At 43.9% G+C, this 20236-nt stretch overlaps 1 protein-coding gene across 1 annotated transcript in view; it reads left to right on the top strand.

The window, feature by feature from the left end:
• The window catches only part of LOC125487684 (paladin-like), a 91995-nt gene that overhangs the window by 69089 nt on the left and 2670 nt on the right, over nt 1-20236 (top strand). Inside the window, exon 11 of the mRNA XM_048619759.1 lies at nt 3766-3915. Coding sequence (XP_048475716.1) covers nt 3766-3915 — 150 coding nt within the window. The remainder of the gene's footprint in view (nt 1-3765; nt 3916-20236) is intronic.

The raw sequence follows: 20236 nt of genomic DNA, 5'->3' as shown, positions 1-20236 counted from the left end.
CACTGGACCCGAAACGTTAACTCTGATTTTTTCTTCACAGATGCTGCCAGACCTGCTGAGCTTTCCCAGCAATTTCTGTTTTGGTTCCTGATTTACAGTATCCACAGTTCTTTCGGTTTTTATGAATGGCGAATCCTTCCTTTGGATCTTTTTCTTTCTGTGCATGGTGGAATAAATGCCAGCCACTGCATTTCTGTCAACCTATCACTTAACCCAATTGGGTAGACTACTTTAACTAGCTCTGCTTTCATTTCCTTATCATTCATTTTGGAAGGAAGGTAAAAACATTATTTAAATGGAGAGAAACCTGCAGAAAACTGTAACACAAAGGGACTTGGGGATACTTGTGCATGAAACACAGAAAGCTAGCATAGAGGTGCAGCAGGTAATCAGGAAGGCTAATGGAATGTTGGCTTTTATTTCAAGGGGGTCGGAGTATAAGAGTAGGGAAATCTTACTGCAACTGTGCAAGGTGCTGGTGAGACCACATCTGGAGCACTGTCGGCAGTTTTGGTTCCTTTGCTTAAGAAAAGATATTCTATTGGATGCAGTTCAGGAAAGGTTCACTGGGATGATCCTTCGTACGAAAATTGTTTTATGAGCAAAGGCTAAACAGATTGGGATTTATCTCACTAGAATTTTGAAGAATGACAGTTATCTCATTGAAACACATAGGGTCTTGACAGAGTAAATGTTGAGAGGATGTTCCCCCTGATGGGAGACCCTAGGGCCAGAGGGCACAGTCTCAGAATAAAGGAGTGCCAGTTTAGATAGAAATGAGGATGCATTTCTTCTCTCAGAGGATAGAGAGTCTTTGGAAGTCCATACCACAGAGAGCTGTCTGGGCAGAGTCCTTGTGTACATTTAAGTCTGAGACAGATAGATTTTTGATCAGTACAGGAATGAAGGCATACAGGGAAAAGGGCAGGAAAGCGGATGTGAGGACTGTCAGATCAACCATGATCCTATATAATGGTGGAGCAGTTTGAGGGGCTGAATGGCTGACTACTGTTCCTATTTCTTATGGTCTTACTTTAAGTTTAGTATAATAATCTTTGATCCACTCTTTTCTCCCTCAAACTAAACGTAAAATTCAGTCCTATTATAGTTGCTGTTACACAGGGGAGCATTCGCTACGAGAAAAGATGAATTAATTTTATTTTTGCAGATGCAGCGTTCATTCTCTGCATCTGATTGGTGAGGCCTGGAGTTCCTCACTGTTGAGCTATGGGCCTTATTTAAATTAATCCAATGCAGTGGTGAAAGCAAAGAGGGGTACAAGTTTGGGTGAGATAGTAAGAACTGCCGATGCAGGGATCAGAGTCAGTACAGTGTGGAGCTGGAGGAACACAGCAGACCAGGCAGCAACAAAGGAGCAGGAAAGTCAATGTTTCTGGCCTCAACTCTTCATCAGGACAGATGTTTGGACCACTGTAGGTGTTGGCAAGTCTGTTGGGTCGAGAAATTGCATGAACTACATGAAATTGCATGAATAGACCTATTTAAAAGCCTTCTGAAAATTTATGTTTTACCTCTTCCTATTGAAGATATGCTCTTACATCCCTTTTATGCTATCCAGTCTGTTATTACATCAAAAAATACAGGGTTTTGCAAAATGTCTTTCAGAAGTCCACACTGACTGTCCTTGATCCCTAGATCTTAAATGATAAATTCTAATTATTTTTTCACCTCAACCATCCATGTTATTCTAAGCTCCCTTCATTGGGCAAAGGTGTGACATTTACTACCCTCCAGCATCCCAACACAACTTAGCTGTCAAAGGCTTGATGAATTGTGATCTGAATCTCTGAGCCTATTGTTTCTTCTCTGACATCCCTCAATCCATACCAAAAGGTCATTCACCTTGAGTTTTTACATTTTTTTTAGGTGACATGGTGGCTCAGTGGTTAGCACTCCTACCTCAAGGGACCCGGGTTTGATTCTACCCTCAGGTGACTGTCTGTGTGGAGTTTGCATGTTCTCTCCATGTCTGCTTGGGTTTCCTCTGGGTGCTCTGGTTTCCTCCCATAGTCCAAAGATGTGCAGGTTAGGTGGATTGGCCATGGGAAATGTAGAGTTACAGGCATGAGGTGGGTCTGGATGGGATGCTCTTTGGATGATTGGGATGGGCTGAATGCATTATTTCCACACTTTTCCTAGGGATTCTATGAATCTAGGAAGTGCTAGATGAAAACTAAATGTCCATCTAAGTTACTTTCTACCAGGCTACAGGTATTTCTCCTATAATGTGATAGTTGTGTTTGTGTGGTCTCATGCTGTAGAAAATCACATTATAGGGAAATTGCTACACTGTACAGTAGAAAATTTGTGTTATCCAAACAGCATCCACTATTCATCAATCGCGTTACAGCCAATTTGTGTTAATGAAACACACATTATAGCAGGAATACCTGGAGTCATTCATTAAACCAATTCATCTTATTACTTTAATGGAGTTTATCACTGGGGAGATTCTGTTAAAGATGGTTTCAAACTCCTCAATATGAGCTTGTTTCTCAGTGTTAAATCTGTCTGATAGTAAATAGAATTAGGAAAACATCATGTAGCAATTTCCACTAACAAAGCATTTGAAAGAAAAACTGAAAAATGTTTAAAAGTAACAAAGGAATACAAAGAAATGATTCTCAGTTGCCAGGTAAGGAGAAGGAATGGATACATAAATCATACACAGATCTCAGTTTACAATGTGCCTTGGTATGCAGATCACTTTTGTGCCACTCCAAATGAAAAGTGTTACTATTAGATTACTCAGTGGCTTTACATTTCATATCATAATCAAGTGAATAGTAAATGGAATAAGTGCCTCCCATGTTACGTGCAGAGGTTTATTTAAGGGACTGCAATTATTTATCTACCTGTTATGTGGAAAAAAATCAAGATATATCAACTAATCAAAAGAGACTTGCAATCTGAAGATCTCTTACAAATCCTTTACTAAGTTCTGGCACTGAATTTTACACAGAGATTGTGGCTGAAATGTCTGGTGTGAGCCTACCTCTGCTGGCATGGGAAGGTGCACAAAGCCTTTGCCAACCTTATGCAGTGATTTGCCTGATGTTGTACTTCTGCCCCCATGTGAAAGGATGTTCCACCTCCAAGAGCTGCCCAGCCAATCAGATGACCCAGAAAACCAGCAGCTCTCCAATCCTAGCAGTCTGACTGGGAGAAGTGGTCATACCTGGCACTGCAACTCATCTCTGAACAACAACAGCAAGGAGGTTGGAGTACAAACTGGGTGAGATGACCTGCTGCTAGGGTCATGCTCAAGTGGGGTCATCTCTTTTTGCTGTTAGGGCCAGGGTACCTAAGCTGGAGGCAACATCCACCTCTTTCTCTGAGCCCTTGAAGCCAGATTACCAGGGTATAGCATGTGGCCTCACTTGGTGGCGTAGAAAGCCCTCAACAGTAGTGAGAGGAGACCATAAAGTGGTCATCAATTGGCCACAAAAGAGCCTCAAACTCCAGCACTGGTAAGCTACCAGTAGAGGTGCTGCTTTACTACCTGTTTGTATAACTGCTTCTCCCCCGCTATCTGACTTGGGAATTGGTAACATTCTCACTTTTAAGTAGACTATGTACTTTCTCCCATACCCCAGCATAGTCTGTCAACATTATAACATTTGAATCCACATGATCAACTAATGAGGCTCTGGTATTAGTACAAATGGTCCAAAGTTGATTTTACAACAAGCATTAATCAGAAATTTTATCTTTTCAAAACATTGTTCATTTTGTTTATTTCAGTCAAAAGGGGCAAAGGACAAAGACAATGCTTCAACGTTACACTTGCGTAGTCTGCAGTACCTTATTCTTTACCTTATTCTTTTTGACACCTATCTACACCTAGAGAAACCAGGAAAATGGGAAAGATCCTTTAAGGAATGGATGGATGAGGTATGAGATCCAAGTGCTACATTGTTTGATTTCTGTTTACTCAGCACACTTTTCTCCCGGAGTACATATGGCTGTGATCGTTTGAAATTTGGCATTCTTGAATTTGTCCTGATGAGTGAAAAATGAAAAGCTTCTGCAACATGCTATGTGTCAGCATGATTCACATTTGGAGTAACTCCTGTCTATGTGAATTAGGAAATGACGTAAAATGTAAAGTAGCCATTGTGATGTTTGCCCATCTGTGCAGCCGATTGTCACTTGAAACTTTCAAATGACTTTTGTAATTCCTTCTCAGGATGTGGGCGTTGCCGCACATTTATTGGCCACCCCAACCTGTCCGTGAAAAGGTGGTGGAATTTATTTTTGAACAACTGTAATATATTCTCCTAGGCCAATCAATAAGGGGATTAATCATGATTAATGTGAAATTGAAGTCGCACGTAGGTCAGACTGAGCGAGGAGGTAGGGATTCTGGAGAAGAGCCACATTGGACTTAAAACGTGAACTCTGTATCTCTCTCCATGGATGGAGTTTCTCTAGCAGTTTCTGCTTCTATTTAAGGAGCTGGGGATGATGACTGGGGAAGTTAATGCGCGGGAGGAGGGTTCAGTGTTGAGTGAGCGTTGATGGTGTCGATGTGATTGGCAAGGTTGGATACCAATTAGATTGCTGATGAATAATTTGCGTTCACTGGAGTTTTGGACTGAACTTCCCAGCTTCTAAATGACATGGGCAATGATGAGCAGTTCGGAAAAATGTGGGGAGGTTGGAAAAATAAGATTTTCAACATCAAGAAAAAAAGCCAATTCTGAAACCAGGTTTTCAACTGTGAAATGAAAATCTCACTTGTGATTGGTGAGACATGAATTAGCATGCATTATCATGTCATTAGTATCTAATCTCACTTAATGTATGTACTGTTTCCTATTCTCCCTTGCAGTGGAGGGAAAGTAGACGAGCGACTACCCAGCAGCTTTAGCTTATCCCCTTGTTTCTCTGGACCTTCATCTTGGACAGGCATCTCCAGCATCTTGTGTTCTAATTCGTGGGCAGTGACCACCAGTACCCCTCATCCTTGGATATTGGCATCAGACAAACACTGACCTCACATTATTGTCATGACACACTTTGAGTGCAGTTTTCCACATCAATACTGCACTTTAGCATGCACAGGATCCTTTAATTGTGATCAAGCTAAGAGACCACTCAGGGCACAGGAATGAGAACACATCTCACGTTTTGAACCAGGCTGGATCTCAGGGATGCTAGCTTGCTTTCTTAATGCGTGCTCACTTTGTGCCTGAAGCATCTCTGACATGTGTTGCCCTTTTGTGCTTGGCTGCCTCTTTTGGGACTTAAAGAACTCGCAGTATTGCTGTGTTGCCTTGCTGTTTAGTGCTGATGCAAAGCTAGGCAGCTTCTCATGGCTGTCAGCAGTCATCAGTCAGGGAGATGGGCATGTTGCTGTACACCACTAAGCTATGACAACTACAACATGATGCAGAAAACACACTGAATATTCTTCAAGCAAATGGTCATGTCTCAAAGTCTAATAAGAGTGGTCCTCAGTCCAGTCAAAGAGGACTGTCATCATTTGTGTGTGTGGGGAGGGGAGGGGTGATGGTGGTGTTTAGTCACAGTCAGTCTGTTCTCAATCCAGGGGCTTTCACATGCGCGGGATGGTCAGAATCAGATGTTCTAAATCACTACCATTTGGGAATTGTGCCAAGGCCTATCTTGAAGGTCCAATTGCGTCAGACCAGAGCTCTGTGGTAAGCCAGTAAGGAAGCTGAACAGAGATTAGCCATAGGTTCAGTTACTCATCAGTCAGGGCAATCCATCCAATTTTGTCAGGAGGTGGACCACATGCATTTCTGGGGTCCTTTTCAATGATATTAAGCAGTTTATCAGGGGTCACTGCAGTGGTACGGAAGCTGGAGAGGTCCATTCTGGAGATTGATGGCTACATACTGGGATGGAGAGGCAAAAATAGTAGTGAAGGGAGACAGTGCAGCATTTAAGGGCAGGAGATGATAGCGTACAGGAGGATGTGTACTATTGCAGGAGTTGAGTTCATTGACAATTATAAGTACACTGGCTTTGGTAGCGTGGCACAATGATTGACAAGGTTAAGGGACTTGGGTGAGGGGGTAATTCTGGGAGATGGAGATACAAATAAAAGATTTTGTTACGAATGTGTGGAATCTCAGAACTGACATGGTATAGTCGGGGGTGGGGTAGAGGTGGGGGCAGTGGGGATGCAATTTAATTTCCAGATGGAGCATGTGACTCACTCTGTCAGGCAAAATTTCCATCCACTTCTGCATTGCACAATGGAAAATGACTATGAAGACACTCAGAATGGGGTAACTGAGACTTGTTTTCCCCCAGTCCGAACATGTGGGCTGTATGTGTGAGCACTTGGATGTCCTTCAAGAGACAAATGTAATAATTAGGTACTTTCACAGTACAGTTTGAAGGCGTCTGTAATCAAAGCATCCTGCATGTGAAATGCATGCAACATCCAGGCTATGTGGAATACGGATCCTGGTGAATAGCAGTCTTGATCATCTCATGGGTCATTATGGATTAATCACAGTCATCTCTTTCTCTTCTACCCTCGGACTACTGTCTGTGTGGAGTTTGCACATTCGCCCCGTGTCTGCGTGGATTTCCTCTGGGTGCTCTGGTTTCCTCCCACAATCCAAAGATGTTAGTTGGATTGGCCATACTAAATTGCTCATAATGTCCAAGGATGTGCAGGCTTGGTGGATCAGCCATAGGAAATTCAGGGTTACAGGAATAGGATAGGGGGATGAGTCTTGATGGGATGCTCTTCAGGAGGGTCAATGTGGACTCTATGGGCTGAATGGCCTGCTTCCACACTGTAGGGATTCTATGATTCTATGAAGCAGAAGTAATCAGAAGGTCACCTTAAAAGATTTGCGGGACCCCACAATTCACAAATGCATTCTAGGATCTCATTGGCTACAGAAAAGCATGGAGCTGATTTCCTCTCATTTTGAGCTGTAAGTTCTTGACAACATATTCTTAAGTGCAAGGTTGCAATTCTTGTATGGCAAAAACAAAGTTGCTGGAAAAGCTCCGCAGGTCTGGCAGCATCTGTGAAGGAGAAAACAGAGTTAATGTTTTGGGTCCAGTGACCCTTCCTCAGAACTGATGGTGGCTGGGAAGACGTCAGTTTATATGCAGAAAATAGGGAGGTGGGTGGGGTAGGGAGTAAACGATAGGTTAGAGCCCAAAGAGAGAGAAAGACAGTTGGGTAGACAAAGGAGTTGCTAACGATCAGGCTGGGAGGGTGAATAGTTGTTAATAGGGACTGTTAGTGACTAACAACAGGGGGTGTGAAATGGCAGGCTATGTGGGGTGGGGGGCTGGAACATGGGAGAGTTTAGGCCCTAAAATTATTGAACTCAATGTTGAGTCCGGAGGGCTGTAGGGGTCCCCAAGCGGAAAATGAGGTGTTGTTCCTCCAGCTTGTGTTGGGCTTCACTGGAATACTGTAGCAAGCCGGAGACAGAGATGTTGGCCAGGGAGCAAGGTGGTGCATTGAAGTGGCAGGCAATAGGTAGTTCAGGGTCTTTTTTGCGAGCAGAAAGTAGATGTTCTGCGAAGCGGTCGCCAAGTCTAAGCTTCGTTTCCCCAGTGTAGAGGAGACCACATTGTGAGCAGCGAATGCAGTAGACTAGATTCTGGGAAGTGCAGGTGAAGTGTTGCTTCACCTGGAAGGTATGTTTGGGCCCTTGGATACTGGGGAGGGAGGAGGTAAATGGGCAGGTGTTACACCTTCGCCGGTTGCAGGTGAAGGTACCGTAGGACTGTGGGGAGGTGTTGTGGCTGGAGGAAGTGTGGTATTGGGTGATATTGGGTCATAAATGGGGAGACAAGTTTTCAGTAATCCTCCTGCAATTTTTGCAATTTCCTGCTGCATTTGCACAGTATGACTTGTGCTGCAACTATTGGGATAAGTTCCATCAATCAAAGGCCTAGGTACTGGTACAGGTATTCTGTGGCCAACCTTGTTTGAGTCACCTTTGCACCAAGTATGACGGATATTGCAAAACTGTCATTTGTGTGTGATACAAATGATGACTTCTCACATTACTAAGAGCATATTCAGTTTCTCATATTCCCAACACTGGCTCATTGGACCCTTGACCAACAGATGCACAGAGCAAGGGTTGAGGAATTCAGAATTGAAGACGGATGAAAATTGTCAGAAACCCAAGACCAATAGCAACCTCCAGCAGCCACCTGAACAGCCTCCACATGAAGAAGTTGCTGCTGAGGGACCCCTTAGGATGTGGAGAAGCTGCAGGCTGTCTATAATCTATTATCTGCGATGCCATTTCTTCCCAATGTATGAGGTACAGTGGTGTCACAGAAAGGATGTCCCTGGACACTGTCAGAGGATATATGAACTGCTGAAATAGGACCTCTGAGCCAGACTTGAGATAGTGAGTGACCATCCTGGACCAGTGGCTGTCATGGTAACAGCTGATCTAGATTTTTGTGCAACTGGCTACTCCCAAGTATTCACTGTGAAATGGAACGGAATCTCTCAATCTTCAACCCACAAAGTTACTGATGCAATTTTTGCAAGATCACACCGCTTCATCTCATTTCCCCGTGACAAGTGCTTTTAAAATGATCAAATGGTCAAATGATCCATGGGAAGGCGATGGCTTAGTGGTCTCATCGCTGGACTGTTAACCTAGAGACCCAAGTAATATTCTGGGAACCCGGGTTTGAATCCCACCATGGCAGATGGTGGAAGTTGTATTCAATGTAAATCTGGAATTAAGAGCCTAATGATGACTGTGAATCTGTCGTCAATTGTCAGAAAAACCCATCTGGTTCACTGATTATCCTTCAGAGAAGGAAACTGTCATCCTTACCTGGTTTGGATCACAACTGACTCCAGATCCACAGCAATGCTGTTGACTGTTAACTGCCCTCAGGGCAATTAGGGATGGGCAATAAATGCTGCAGCCACATCCAGTGAATAAAAAAAATCATAGCAAAAGGGCATCATGATTGGGCCTGCGTTTCTTGTTCATTGTCATTGACCTTGAGAAGGGCTTTGTCAACGTAGCTGTTTTCTTTCTTTGGCTGATTTCTGGGCGCTAGAGAACAGAAACATTTTGTTTCAGAACATCAGATCAGTCTACTATGTGAACATTCAAACATTGGACATCAGGGAGATACGTGTGATCCTGGTTGGATTCAAATCATGAGGGTGCAAATCAAGGGGGTGCAAAGGAGGTTCACTAGGTTGATTCCGGAGTTGAGGGGGTTGGCTTATGAGGAGAGACTGAGTAGATTGGGATTATATTCATTGGAATTCAGAAGATTGAGGGGGGATCTTATAGAAACATATAAAATTATGAAGGGAAGAGATAAGATAGAAGTAGAGAGGATGTTTCCACTGGCAGGTGAAGCTAGGACAAGAGGGCATAGCCTCAAGATTAGAGGGAGCAGATTTAGGACTGAACTGAGAAGGAATTTCTTCACCCAGAGGGTTGTTAATCTATGGAATTCCTTGCCCAGTGAAGTAGTTGACGCTACTTCAGTAAATGTTTCTAAAAAAAAGGTAGATTTTTTTTGAACAATAAAGGAATTAAGGGTTACGGTGAGAACGCGGGTAAGTGGATCTGAGTCCACGAAAGGATCAGCCATGATCTTATTGAATGGCAGAGCAAGCTCGAAGGGCCAGATGGCCTATTCCTGCTCCTAGTTCTTATGTTCTTATGTTCTTATGAATGAAACTTGAGTTGGAATCCACGTGCGGTGAGTTTGAGCCGGAGGCAGTCTCTGAGGAATGTGATGTGGCTGTGGAAATGAGTTTTAGCAAATATCCGGTCAAACACCAGGAGTGACAATGAAATTAATGTTGGTGAACAAGAAAAGAGATTGGAATGGAAATCACGCCAGCGAGAGGAGCAGAACTTCAAGGTGGACATGCCAAGAGGAGATGTGGCAATGAGTTAATTACAAACAAAAAAACCAAAAGAACTGCAGATGCTGTAAATTAGAAACAAAAAACAGAAGTTGCTGGAAAAGCTTAGCAGATCAGTCCCAGCCCACATACATCCATGATTCCTCTGATGCATTATGCCGGTTTTGGAATTTCCAGTTTGCTGGCTCTAGCCCCTTCCTCTTTACCATGGATGTGCAATCCCTTTACTCATCTATCCCCCACCAGTATGTTCTTAGGGCCCTCTGCTTCTTCCTGAACCATCCCCACTCACCACCACCCTCCTCTGCTAGGCCAAGCTCGTCCTCACCCTCAACAAATTCTCTTTTAACTCCTCTCATTTTCTTCAGGTCAGAAAGGTGGCCATGGATACCCACATGGGCCCCAGTTATACCTGTTCCTTTGTGGGGTAAGTGAACCATTCCTTGATCCAGTCCTGCTCTGGCACCCACCCACCCACGACTCTTTCTCTGATATATCAATAATATCATCGGTGCTGCTTCCCTCTCTCGTCTGGAATTGGAAAAGTTCATCAATTTTGCTTCCAATTTCCACCCTGTGCTCACTTTCACCTGGTCTATCTCTGACTCCTCCCTTCCTTTCCTCGACATGTCTATTTCCATTTTTGGGGATAGACTGGCCATTAATATCCTTTATAAACCCACTAACTCCCACAGCTACCTGGACTACACATCATTGCACCCTGCTTCCTGTAAAAACTCCATTCCATTCTCCCAACTCCTCCATCTCCGTCGCATATGTTCAGATGAAGCCAACTTCGAAAAGGGAGCCTCCGAAATGTCTACCTTCTTCCTCAACCGAGGACTCCCCAGCACCGTTGTCGAAGGGGCCCTCAACCAGGTCCGAACTATCTCCTGTACTTCGGCCCTCACCCCTCTCTTCCCTCCCACAACAGCGATAGGGTTCCCCTTATCACCATCTACCATCCCACCAGCATCCACATCCAGAAGATCATCAGATGCCATTTCCGCCACCTTCAGCGAGATGCCACCAACAGACACATATTCCCATCCCCTTCCTTGTCCGCCTTCCGCAGGGACCGTTCCCTCTGGGACACCCTGGTCCACTCTTCCTTCACCCCCAACACCCCTCCTCACAGCCCCACGGCACCTTCCCCTGCAACCGGCGAAGATTTGACACCTCTCCATTTAACTCCTCCCCCCTCCCTCAGTATCCAAGGGCCCAAACATACCTTCGAGGTGAGGCAACACTTTATCTGCACTTCACACAATGTAGTCTACTGCATTTGCTGCTCACAATGTGGTCTCCTCTGCATTGAGGAAATGAAGCGTAGACTGGATGATCGCTTCGCTGAACATCTGTGTTCCGGCTGCAAAAAAGACCCTGAGCTTCCAGTTGCCTGCCACTTTAACAGACCACCCAGTTCCCTGGTCAACATCTGTGTCTCTGGCTTGCTGCAGTGTTCCAGCAAAGCTCAGTGCAAGCTTGAAGAACAACATCTGCACAAGACGTACAGTCCTCTGGACTCAATATCGAGTTCAATAATTTTAGGGCCTGAACTGTCCTATGTCCTAGTCCCCCACCCCACACATCAGGCCTTGTTATCACATAGCCTGCCATTACACACTACCCATTGTTAGTCACTAACAGTCCCCATTAACAACTATTCACCCTCCTAGTCAGATTGTTATCCACTCCTTTGTCAATCTAACTGCTTTTCTCTCTGTCTGGGCTCTATCCCTATCTAGCATTTACACCTTATTCCCTCCCCCACCATATCTTCTGCATATAAACCAAGATTTTCCCAGCTACCATCAGTTCTGAGGAAGGGTCACCGGACTTGAAACGTTAACTCTGATTTTTCTTCACAGATGCTGCCAGACCTGCTGAGCTTTTCCAGCAATTTCTGTTTTTGTTGCTGATTTACAGCATCTGCAGTTCTTTTGATTTTTATTTAGGATCAACACTAGCTGGAGGAACAACACCTCATCTTCCGCCTAGGTACCTTAAGCCCTGAGGACTCAACATTTAAGTTTAACTCTCCTATGTTGGTTATTCTTCCCTCATACATGTAGGTCCTGTTTTGTGTGGATTGCTCCCTGCACAGCCAATCCATTTTCAACCATTTACACTCCTCATTGACCTCCTCCCCAGCATTTATCTTATCATCTTACTGTCTCTGTCGCTCTTGCCCCCAGACCACCCTCCTGCACCTTGCTCCATCTATACTTTATTCATTCTACCCCATCATCAACATAAGTGACACCCTTTCCAGATATTTTCAGTTCAGATGAAGGGTCACTGGACTCAAAAAGACCCTTCCAGCACTTTTTGTTTGCATTTCAGTTTCCAGCATCTGCTGTACTTTGTTCTTATTTTAACATTTTCAACCATTTGAAGGCTTCACAGCCTTTGCATGTGATGCTCCCACATTGAATACTGATGACATACATTGCTTTGCTGGGTGTTAGGGAAAGACTAACACTCCTTTAGGCAGAGTTCTAACATGATACAGTGCAAAAGATAGTGAGCCTGATTCAAGATGGCTTGATTCTTGTAGCTACAGTTGTAATGACATTTGGTCAGATAGTTGATGATATAAAGTAGCAATACCTTTTGCAAGTGTGAGATTCTATTTGCAATGAAGTGTCACCTGGGCTACCTACATACTCTCAGATTTGACACTGTTTCCCTCTTCTGGCGTGTACTATGAAGGGTTATTTGTGGCAATGATGTCGAGGTGCTGGTTTTGGACTGGGGTGGACAAGGTCAGAAATCACTCTCCACCAGGTTATAATCCAACAACTTTATTTGAAAACACAAGCTTTCGGAGTGCTGCTCCTTTATCAGGTGAAGTGAGAAAGGAGTGCACAGAATTTATAAGTAATAGATCAAAGGGTCACACAACTGATGAGGATGTATTACACAAACCCAAGATGCTGTTAAATCTTTAAGCAGTTAGAAGGTTTTAATTGATTAATATGTAAATGTAAATCCCCAAATTTCTTTCAAGTCACTGCCCTGAGAGAACTAAAGGTTTTATCAGTGTAAAGAAGAGGTGACATTTTAGGTCAGACAATGCATGCTAGGTGTGAAGCCTTGTTCAGAATCTGTTTGTGCTTTGGTTTGCAGTCAGTCTGGTTTTATTCCTAAAGCAGGAATTCATAAAATGCCATATTGACTGACTGTCTATAAACTTTTTGAGCAAAATAGAATATATTTGTAGCTAGCAGTGTTTGACCTGGTCCACAGCTGGACTTTAAATATGATGGCGGAGGTGGGAATCCCAGAAGATCACAACAGGTATCAATACTCCCCCTGCTGGTGAGCACATGGTAGTTAAGGACAGCAGGTGAAGTACGTACGTAATGGAGAATTATGTAAGATACTTTGATGGGGTTGTACCACAAACCTCCCAATAGCTAGCAGGAGATAGAGGAACAAATATGTGGACAGATTTTGGAAAAATGTAAAAACAACAGAGTTATTCCAGTGGGTGATTTAACTTCCCCTACATTGACTGGGGCTACTTCAATGCCAGGGGCTTGGATGGGGGGGTGTGGGGCGGTGGTATGGGACTGCTTTCAGGAGGGTGTTTCTTGAAGCATTATGTCAATAATCTAACTATGGACAGGGCCATTCCAGACCAGGTACTGGGGACTCAGTCTGGCCAGGTGATTGAAATTTCACTGCAAGAGCATTTTGGGAACAGCAATCACAAATCTGTAAATTTTAAGTTACTTATGGATAAGGAAAGTGGAAGTACTCGAGTGAAAATACTAAACTGGGGGAAGGCTAAGTACCACAGTATTAGGCAGGATCTGGGAATGTAGATTGGGGGTAACTGTTTGAGGGTAAATCCACATCTGTCATGTGTGAATCTTTTGAAGGCTTAGCATTCAGGACCAGCATATTCCTGTGAAAGTGTACGATAAGGATGGCAAGATTTGGGAACCTTGATGAGAATTTACTCAAAAAGAAAAAGGAGGCATGCGTAAGGTTTAGGAGACTGGAGACAGACAGATCCCTTGAAAAATATAAAGGAAGAAGGAAAAAATCTTAAACAAGTAGTTGGGAGAACTAAAGGGGGCAACAAAATGGCCTTGGCAAACAGAATTAAAGAAAATACCAAGTTCTTTTTTCATGTATAAGGAGCAAGAGGGTAGCTAGAGAAAGGGTAGGTCCACTCAAGGACGAAAGAAGGAATTTATGCATGGAGCCGGAGGAAGTGGGTGAGGTCTTTAGTGAATACTTTGCATTGGGATTGACAAAGGAGAAGGACGCGGTGGATAGTGAGTCTAGAGAGGCAAAATGTTGATATTCTAGGGCATGTCAATATTAAAAAGGAGGTGATGTTGGGTGTTTTGAAAAGCATTAAGGTAGACAAGTCCCCAGGACCTGATGGGATCTATCCCAGAATACTGAAGGAGGTAAGGGAAGAAATGCTGGGGTCTTGTGTGAAACATTTGCATCCTCTTTAGTCACAGGAGAGGTCCCAGAGGACTGGAGAATAGCCAATGTTGTTCCTTTGTTTAGGAATGGCAACAGGGATAATCAGAGAATTTACAAGCTGGTGGTAGGGAAGTTATTAGAGGATTCCTAGGGACATGATTTACTCGCATTTGGAAAAATATGGACTTATTAGTAATGGGCAGCATGGCTTTGTGCAGGGGAGGTTGTGTCTTACAAACTTGACTGAGATTTTTGAGGAAGTGACAAAGATGATTGATGAAGTATAGGGTGGTGGATGTTGTCTACATGGACTTTAGGAAGGCTTTTAACAGGGTCCCTTATGGCAGGCTGATACAGAGGGTGAAGCCACATGGGATCTGTGGTGATCTGGTAAGATGGATAGAGAACTCACTTGGTCATAGAAGACAGGGAGTAGCATTGGATAGGTGCTTTTCTGACTGGAGATCTGTGACCAGTGGTATTCCACAGGGATCAGTCTGGGACTCCTGTTGTTTGTAATATATATAACTATATTTAGGAAGGTCCAATGCAGGAAGGAAATATACAGTAAATGACAGCGCCTTTAGATGTATTAATATACAGAAGAATGTAGACGTAGAGGTCCACAGTTCCCTGAAAGTGGATAAAGTACTCAAGAATGCTTGCCATCATCAGTCGGGGCATAGAGTATATCTGAAATATTGCATACAGTTCTGGTCACCACACTACCAGAAGGATGTGGGGACTTTGGAAAGGATACAGAAAAGGTATACCAGGATGGTTTAGAGGATATTAGCTATGAGGAGAGATTGGACAACTTGGTTTATTTCCACTTGATTTGTTGGGGGCTGAGAGACCTGATAGATGTTTATACACCATTACAGAGACATTGCTAAGAGATGGACAGGACTGGCAGCTTAATGTGCCAGGGTATAGGTGCTTTAGGTGGGACAGAGGTGGAGGAAAGAGGGGAGGGGGAGTTGCATTTTTGATTAAGGAGAGTATCACAGCAGTAGTCAGAGATGAAATAACTGAGGATTATCCAATGAGGATTTGTGGGTGCAGCTAAGAAATAAGAAGGGGATGGTGACGCTATTGGGATTGTGCTATATGCCCCCAAATAGTCAATGGGAACTAGAGGAACAAATATGCAGGGAGATTGGGAAGACATGCAGGAGCAAAAAGGTTGTCATAATAAGGGATTTTAATTTTCCTAACATAGACTGGGACTACCGTAGTGTTAAAGGCTTAGGTGGGGTGGAATTTGTTCAGTGTGTTCAGGAATGTTTCTTCAAGCAGTATACAGGTGTACAAAATGATCAGAGGTATAGATAGATAGCCAGAGACTTTTTCCTAGGGTGGAGGGAGCTTTTACGAGGTGACATAGTTTTAAAGTGAAAGGAGGTAGATATCGGGGAGACGTCAGGGGTAGGTTCTTTACTCCGAGAGTGGTAGGGGAGTGGAATGCATTGCCGGAGAGGGTAGTGGAGTCGGCCTCATTAGGGGCATTTAAGCGGCTATTAGATAGGCATATGGATGATAGTATAAGGTAGCGGTGGAGGTTAGATAGACCTTAGGTTTCGGTTAAAAGTTCGGCGCAACATCGTGGGCCGAAGGGCCTGTACTGTGCTGTACTGTTCTATGTTCTATGTTCTATGTTCTATTATGAGAGGCATGGATAGAACTGATAGTCAGAGTGTTTTTCTCCCTGGGTAGAAATATCAGTTACTAGGGGACATAGCTTTAAGGTTAGAGGAGATGTGAGAGGCAAGTTTTTTTCTACATAGAGGGTGGTAAGTGCCTGGAATACGCTGCCAGAAGAGGTGGTAGAAGCAGATACTATTGCAATATTTAAGAGGCATGACAGTTACATGATTAGGCAGGGAATAGAAGGATGGACAGACTGCGTAGAGACAAATGTTTTTTAGTTTAGAAAGGCACCATGCGTGGTGCAGGTGGTGGACCTAAGGGCCTGTTCCTGTGTTCTACTGTTCTTTGCTGTTTGTTCACATAATTCACTGGAGCTCATAGGGAGAAACCCTCCTTGAAACACCCCAGAATTGACACTTCGCTAACTCTTGGTAAAATTTTGCCCAAATGGTAATTGAAATATGAACTTTTCTTCTCAAAACACTGAGGCTAAATCAATTGAAAATTTCAAGACTGTGATGGATAGATTTTTGTTAGGTAAGTGCATTTAGACTTATGGAACCAAGGCAACCAGATGGAGTTAAAATAGATTTAGGCCATATTATAGTTGAAGGCAAACAAACTGAAGGGGCCGAATGGCCCAATCCTGTTCCAATATTACAATGTGCTGCATGTCATTGATATCATACACTAACATAACATCAGGAACTACAATTGCCAGAAAGGGAGATGGAATTGTTGCTGGAATAGAATTTATAGCATGGGCTGCACATGTTGAGAAAACCAAAACCAACATCTTCAGCTCCTGCTATAACCTGCAACTTCTCACTGATTTCATCTCCTTCTCTGGCAATTATCTGAGGTTGAACATGATCATTCATAATATTCAAGACGGCCCTGATTTCATAACTCCTCCACCACAAAGATCACCTTCCTCCACCTCCATAATATGGCTATCAAAAATCACTTCAGCTCAATTGCTGATGAAACCCTCACCTATGGACAGGGCTACAACAATGCTTTATGGCCTGCATTCCATCATCCATTCTCGATAAATTTGAGCTGGTCTGGAGTCTTAAATGTAGAATCATTTCAGTGCAGTTTTCATGAGGTTTTGAATTATTGACTGCTGTATTTTGGCTGAGATGTGAAACTGAGACTAGGTCTGCCATCTTGGATGGATGTTAAAGATGTTAGGGCACTGCTTGAAGTGGAGATACAGAGTTCTCCCACTGTCCTGGTCAATATATAGATTCCTCGAACTGCACCTCTGAATTGCTTCCGTGAATGGTTTTTTTACGAAAACTTGCTGTGAGCAAATCAGCATCTTCGATTTACCTAATAAAGCAAAGGTGAATAAACATCTCAAAGAATTCACAAGCTGTAAAGTAATTTATGTTCTGAGGCTATGAGATATGCAATATAAATGCAAGTCTTCTCCCTCTTTTCATTGCTGAGCAGCCTCCATTGCTCACACACTGGTTTACACGACTGCCTACCAAGCAAATGTTCTTCAGAAGTACTTCAGAAGATTAGTTCTTAGTGTGAAATATAGAGGTAATATGGAATAAACTAATATAGAATTTTCAGCAGACCACACGTTGGCATCATTGTATGTTGCTTCAAATGTGATGAATGCACTCTGATTGAATTTCTTGGAGTCGTGAAGTGACGCCTTGATGTGATATGCTGCACGTGGGTTTGGTTAAAGACTTTGCCAGAGCTAGTAGTCACAGCATATTTTGAAAGAAATTTCACTGTGTACAAATCTCAAAGTTCATGGTCATTCTGTGTTGCTTGAAAACACTAGGTCCATGAAGTTCCAGGGACTGAAGGGTAAGGAGAGAATGACTATTTAACAGGGGACTGGAAGAACACAGCAAGCCAGGCAACAGCTGGAGGAAAGGAGCAGTCAACATTTCGGGTATTACCCTTCTTCAGGACTGGATGTGGGGGTAGGGGAAGCTGCAGATAAGAACGGGGGGAGAAGGGTGGTAGTGGAATAGTGGTGATAGGTGGACACTTGTGGTAGGTATGACCTGGTTGGTCGATGAGAGAGATGAATCTGGTTGGTGACTGGAAGGGAGGGTCAGAAGGTGGAATGGAAGGAAGGAGGTGGGGCTGGAAGGGGAGGCGGGGAATGGATGGCAAGGTTATTTGAAATTGTAGAACGCAGCGTTGAGTCCTCCGGGCTGTAGGGTGCCCAGGCGGAAGATAAGGCGTTGTTCTTCAAATTTACGTTTTGATTCGCTGCAACACTGGAGCAGACCGAGGACAAACATGTTGGAGAGGGAATTGGGACGGGGAGTTGAAAAGGGCGGTGACCAAGAGGTTAGGTTGACTGTTATGGGCCAGGTGGAGATGCTCGGTGAAACTGTCACCTAGTCTATGTTTGGCCTCATCAATGTAGAGAAGATCACATTTGGATGCAATAGGCTAGTTTGGAGGAGATGCAGGTGAAGCTCTGTCTCACTTGGAAGGGCTGTTTAGGGCCCTGGATGGAGGTGAGGGAGGTGATGTGTGGGCAGGTATTGTATCTTTTACAGTTACAGGGAAAGATACCGGGCAGGTTGGAGTGGTTGGTGGGGAGTGTGGCACAAACTAAGGAGTGGCAAAGGGAATGGTCCTTGTGGAAGGCAGAGAGGGGTGTGGAGTGGAAGATGTTCTAGGTAGTGTGGTCTAATTGGAGTTGGTGGAAGTGTTTGAGGATGATACGTTGGATGTGGAGTCTGGTGGGGTGGAAAGTGAGAACAAGGGGGACCCTATCTTTGTTATGTTTGGAGGGGGGAGTGGTTAAGAGCTATGGAGTGGGGAATGGAGGAGGTGCGTTGGGTGACAGAAGTGGGGAAAGAGCGTTGTTTGAAAAAGGCAGAGACCTGGGATGCTCCTTTCCTCCAGATGCTGCCTGGCTTGCTGTGCTCTTCCAGCCTCCTGTTTGTTTATCTTGGATTCCAGCATCTACAGTTTTCTTTTGTCTAACCATTTAACAGGGGAAATAGGTTAGAATTTACACGGGACACCACCTTGCGTACCAGCTGTAATTTTGCTTTTAGGGCGGGGATTTTCCATCTGTGTCGGTACTGTGCTGTCACTAGGGAGGTGGAGAGGGCCTCAAAGCCCATCTGGCGCATGAGCTCCTGGCTTGCAGCAGGGAATTCCCCCTCTTTGACAACAGGTCTTCATAGACCATTAAGTATCACTCATTTTCTCTCTGCTCTTTGTGCATGATTACCCCTATGGACACAGATACAGCCTCTAGGAAGATGGCCTTGGGTGGGAGGGGTTGTAATGATGTTAGCGAACTGGCGCCAGCCAGCAACACATATTTTTAGAGGTAACAAGGTGTAGAGCTGGATGAACACAGCAGGCCAAGCAGCATCAGAAGAGCAGGAAGGCTGACGTTTCGGGCCTAGGCCCTTCATCAGAAATGGGGGAGGGGAGGGGGGTTCTGAAATAAATAGGGAGAGAGGGGGAGGTGGATAGAAGATGTTTAGAGGAGAAGATAGGTGGTGAGGAAACAGACAGGTCAAAGAGGCGGGGATGGAGCCATATTTTCACAGCTGTCTGCCTCCATTTTTATTGCTATTGCCGTTGACATTCTTCCATCTCCGTAATGTGAAGATGGAATGCAGTAGATTGAATCCATTGACAAATGGAATAGTTTTATATGGTCCAAGATGACAGACTGAGCCTCAGTTTAATATGTCAAGCCAAAATACGGCACAATTCAAAAAAACTTTGCGAAAACTGAAACTATCCCAATTGTGATCAAATTTGCTGATGGCCGAAGTGACCAGTCTGAGAGAGACTGGCTCTGCCACAATTGCCATATATGGGTTGCTCATTGTATGAGATTGTGGGTTTGTTGGTGGAATGGTGCTGGCAAGTCAACATGCCAACTGAAGGCACAAGCTTTCTGTTTTGTGCAACTCTATACCCCGGACTGAGAGGTTGGTGAAAATCCTGCTCCTGTTTCACGATACAAATGTGGGAAGAATAATTCACGTGTATACATTGACTTCTGAATCCTTATCCCATTCTTTTGTACCGTGGTCACTGCTCTCATAGAGGCAAAAAAAAGTCATTATGGACGCAGAGACATCCCACAAACTATCTTGAGGTAAGTCATCTGCTTTGGTAACCATAGTTGGAAGATAAATGTTATCCAGGACTAAGAAGAAATTCCTCTGCTTTTTTTTAATTAAGAAGAAAACAAAAACAGTATTGCATTTGTTATAA

The sequence above is a fragment of the Rhincodon typus genome, chromosome 3, assembly GCF_021869965.1.
Source record: "Rhincodon typus isolate 14 chromosome 3, sRhiTyp1.1, whole genome shotgun sequence".
NCBI lineage: Eukaryota > Metazoa > Chordata > Chondrichthyes > Orectolobiformes > Rhincodontidae > Rhincodon > Rhincodon typus.
The sequence above is the reverse complement of the archived record's forward strand: the minus strand, read 5'-3'. Positions and strand labels throughout refer to the sequence as shown.